This window comes from Protobothrops mucrosquamatus, unplaced genomic scaffold (genome assembly GCF_001527695.2).
Source record: "Protobothrops mucrosquamatus isolate PMUCROS unplaced genomic scaffold, P.Mucros_1.0 scaffold6442, whole genome shotgun sequence".
Taxonomy (NCBI): domain Eukaryota; kingdom Metazoa; phylum Chordata; class Lepidosauria; order Squamata; family Viperidae; genus Protobothrops; species Protobothrops mucrosquamatus.
Genome location: NW_015392266.1, coordinates 19,659 through 22,161, shown reverse-complemented (window position 1 = coordinate 22,161; position 2,503 = coordinate 19,659). Strand labels below are relative to the sequence as shown.

Genomic DNA, 2,503 nt, shown 5'->3' with positions numbered 1-2,503 from the left:
CTAGAATAAAAAAATAAAAACACCGATTTAGAATATTGCCTTTTTTTTAAAAAAAAATTTTTTTAATTAAAATTGTATTTGTAAAATGCCCATTTTTGTTCTGTTATCACGGAGGCAATGATTATTTTTTTTCCAAAATATTTCTTCCCCAAAGTTCATGCTAAAAATGAGAGAACACTTACTTTAAAATTCTTTAAAGCGTTTAAAGACGTCTTTGAGCTGCATCATTCAAAGCACTTCTTGAAAAACAGGGTTGTTTTTTTTTTCCTCCCCAGGAAGATGAAAAATACTTGTCAATTACTTAATACAAATGGATTTATAATTGGTCACGTACAAAGGGACATTGTAAGAAACTGTTAGGAGGAGAGAGAGATGAGAGTTTTTACTGTACCCTGGTGAAACCTGACCTGATAGAACAGTGGTGGCGAACCTATGGCACGGGTGCCAGAGGCGACATTCAGAGCCTTCTCTCTCTGTGGGCACGCGCGCCGTCGCCCCAGTCCTAGGCCTTCAGCTGGGTTTTATAAAACCTTTTCGCTTTAGGCCTCCGCCGCCGTGTGCAAAAAAAAAAAAAAAAGGTTCAATCAGTCAATTTCAACTTCTCGCAGGAAAAAAAAAAGATCTTGCAAAGTTGGAATTGATTGATTGAACTTTTTAGTCCCACCCAGTCTGCCGTTACCACCGCAGCCACGCCCACCCAATGGGTCACGCCCATCCAATGGGCCACGCCCACCCAATGGGCCACACCCAGCCAATGGGCCATACCCACCCGGCACTCAACGATGCATATGCGGGTTTTGGGTTGCAGTTTGGGCACTCAGTCTCTAAAAGGTTCGCCATCACTGTGATAGAAGATTGTCCGAAGTTCAGTAAAAAGGGTAGGATTTGTCTCTGCTTGGCTCTAAAAAAACACACACCTTAAGAATCTGTACACCTTTGAGGTCATTGTTTTAACAGCGTTCACCTCCCTTGCCCCCAAACTCTACCTCGAGGGCGACCGCCAAGGACTCCAGGTGGCAGAATTGGTCAGTATTATTTTTCGTGCTGGCTCTCGTAACTCATGCATTTTGAAAAACAAATTTCCAACTCTTAAATCCACATAAGATAACCCACCCCGGAATTGGTTCCGGGGACCCCGTTTTAAAGCTTTAGTGTGCCCCACCCCTGGCGAATCACCGACTGATCTGTCTGAACCGCTTCTTCAACCATAAGGACTAGGAGTCCGGGATGCTGTTGAACCTTTGCTCTTTGGATTCCAAAGACGTGTACTTGTCAATCATCTGTGTTTTCTGCCGGAAGTGGATGACCGGCTTTTTCTGAAAGACCCCAAAGTTTTCTTGGTTCTTTTTGTTGTAAATATTGACCCGGTGCTCCAGTTCGGGGCTGGCTGTGGCCGACCCCGCTGGGCTCGGCAGTTTAAGGTTAACCGGGTCCAGTCCCTTTTGGGTTAAGCAGGAGTCTTCTGATAAGGAGGACAACAGTTCTTGGACAACGGCATTGTGGACCCTGCGATGGGGCGAAGAAGAGCTGACCTGAACGTCTTGGGCTACCTGACAGGCCCGCTTCAAGGGGCAATACTCAGAGGATTCCTCCCGCGTCGTGCTGCAGTCCGTGGAAGAGCCGAAGGTCTGGCTGCTGTCGCTCTGCGCGCGGGTGAAGGAGCTGTCCGTGGACCTGGAGGCGCTGCCGGACGCGGCGCTGGTGGAAATCCCGTTGCTCTCCATGATCTTCATCGGCATTTCCACCATGAAGAGGTCGGAGGAGACGTTAGGTTGGTGGACATCAATGGCTGTGGTGGTGATGACGCAGAAGGCTCCTTCGGGCACACCGCTGTCTGTGTGTAAAGAAGCCAAAGGTTAGGTTGTGTTCAGAGAAGGGCCCTTCTAGGAATGAGGGGATATCCTGAGCTTCCTTAGGACTTTAAACACACACACACACACACACACACATACAAATACGGTTGGAAGATGAGCATTGTTCTAACCTTGGGTTTCTTGGGTATAGAGCAGGGGTAGGCAACCTTGGCTCTTTTATGACGCGTGGACTTCAACTCCCAGAATTCCTGAGCCAGCATGGCTCAGCTTGGAAACCTCTCCATTTCTCCTCAGCATGGCTGGCTCAGGAATTCTGGGAGTTGAAGTCCACGCGTCATAAAAGAGCCAAGGTTGCCTACCCCTGGTATAGAGTTACTTTCTGGAGTCCTTGGTGCCCTCGGAGCTTGGCTGATGGCTTGCAGACGTTTCATAACCTGACTGGGTAACGTCATCAGTACCTGAGGATCAGCATCATCATCTGACCAGCACCATCACCAGTACCATCAAAGTCCTGATGAGGTTACCCAGTTGGATTATAAAACCCCTGCAAGCCAACAACCAAGCCGAGAAAGCACCAAGGACCTCAGTGCAATCCTGAGCTACCAATATTGTCTTCTGGCGGGAGAAGAGAATATTTCTCCCTTCGTTATTGTTTTGTTTGGTTCCCACAAGGAAAGTCTTTTTTTTTT

The 2,503-nt window shown here is 47.6% G+C and overlaps 1 protein-coding gene across 1 annotated transcript in view; it reads right to left on the bottom strand.

Annotated features, from left to right (window-relative positions):
* Positions 1-1,209: 1,209 nt before the first annotated feature.
* LOC107300239 (transmembrane protein 266-like) overlaps positions 1,210-2,503 on the bottom strand; it is a gene marked incomplete at its 5' end in the record, with an annotated part of 18,854 nt that continues 17,560 nt past the window's right edge. Inside the window, 2 exons of the mRNA XM_029286967.1 lie at positions 1,210-1,527; positions 1,579-1,834. Of these exons, the coding sequence (XP_029142800.1) occupies positions 1,215-1,527; positions 1,579-1,834 (569 nt within the window). The remainder of the gene's footprint in view (positions 1,528-1,578; positions 1,835-2,503) is intronic.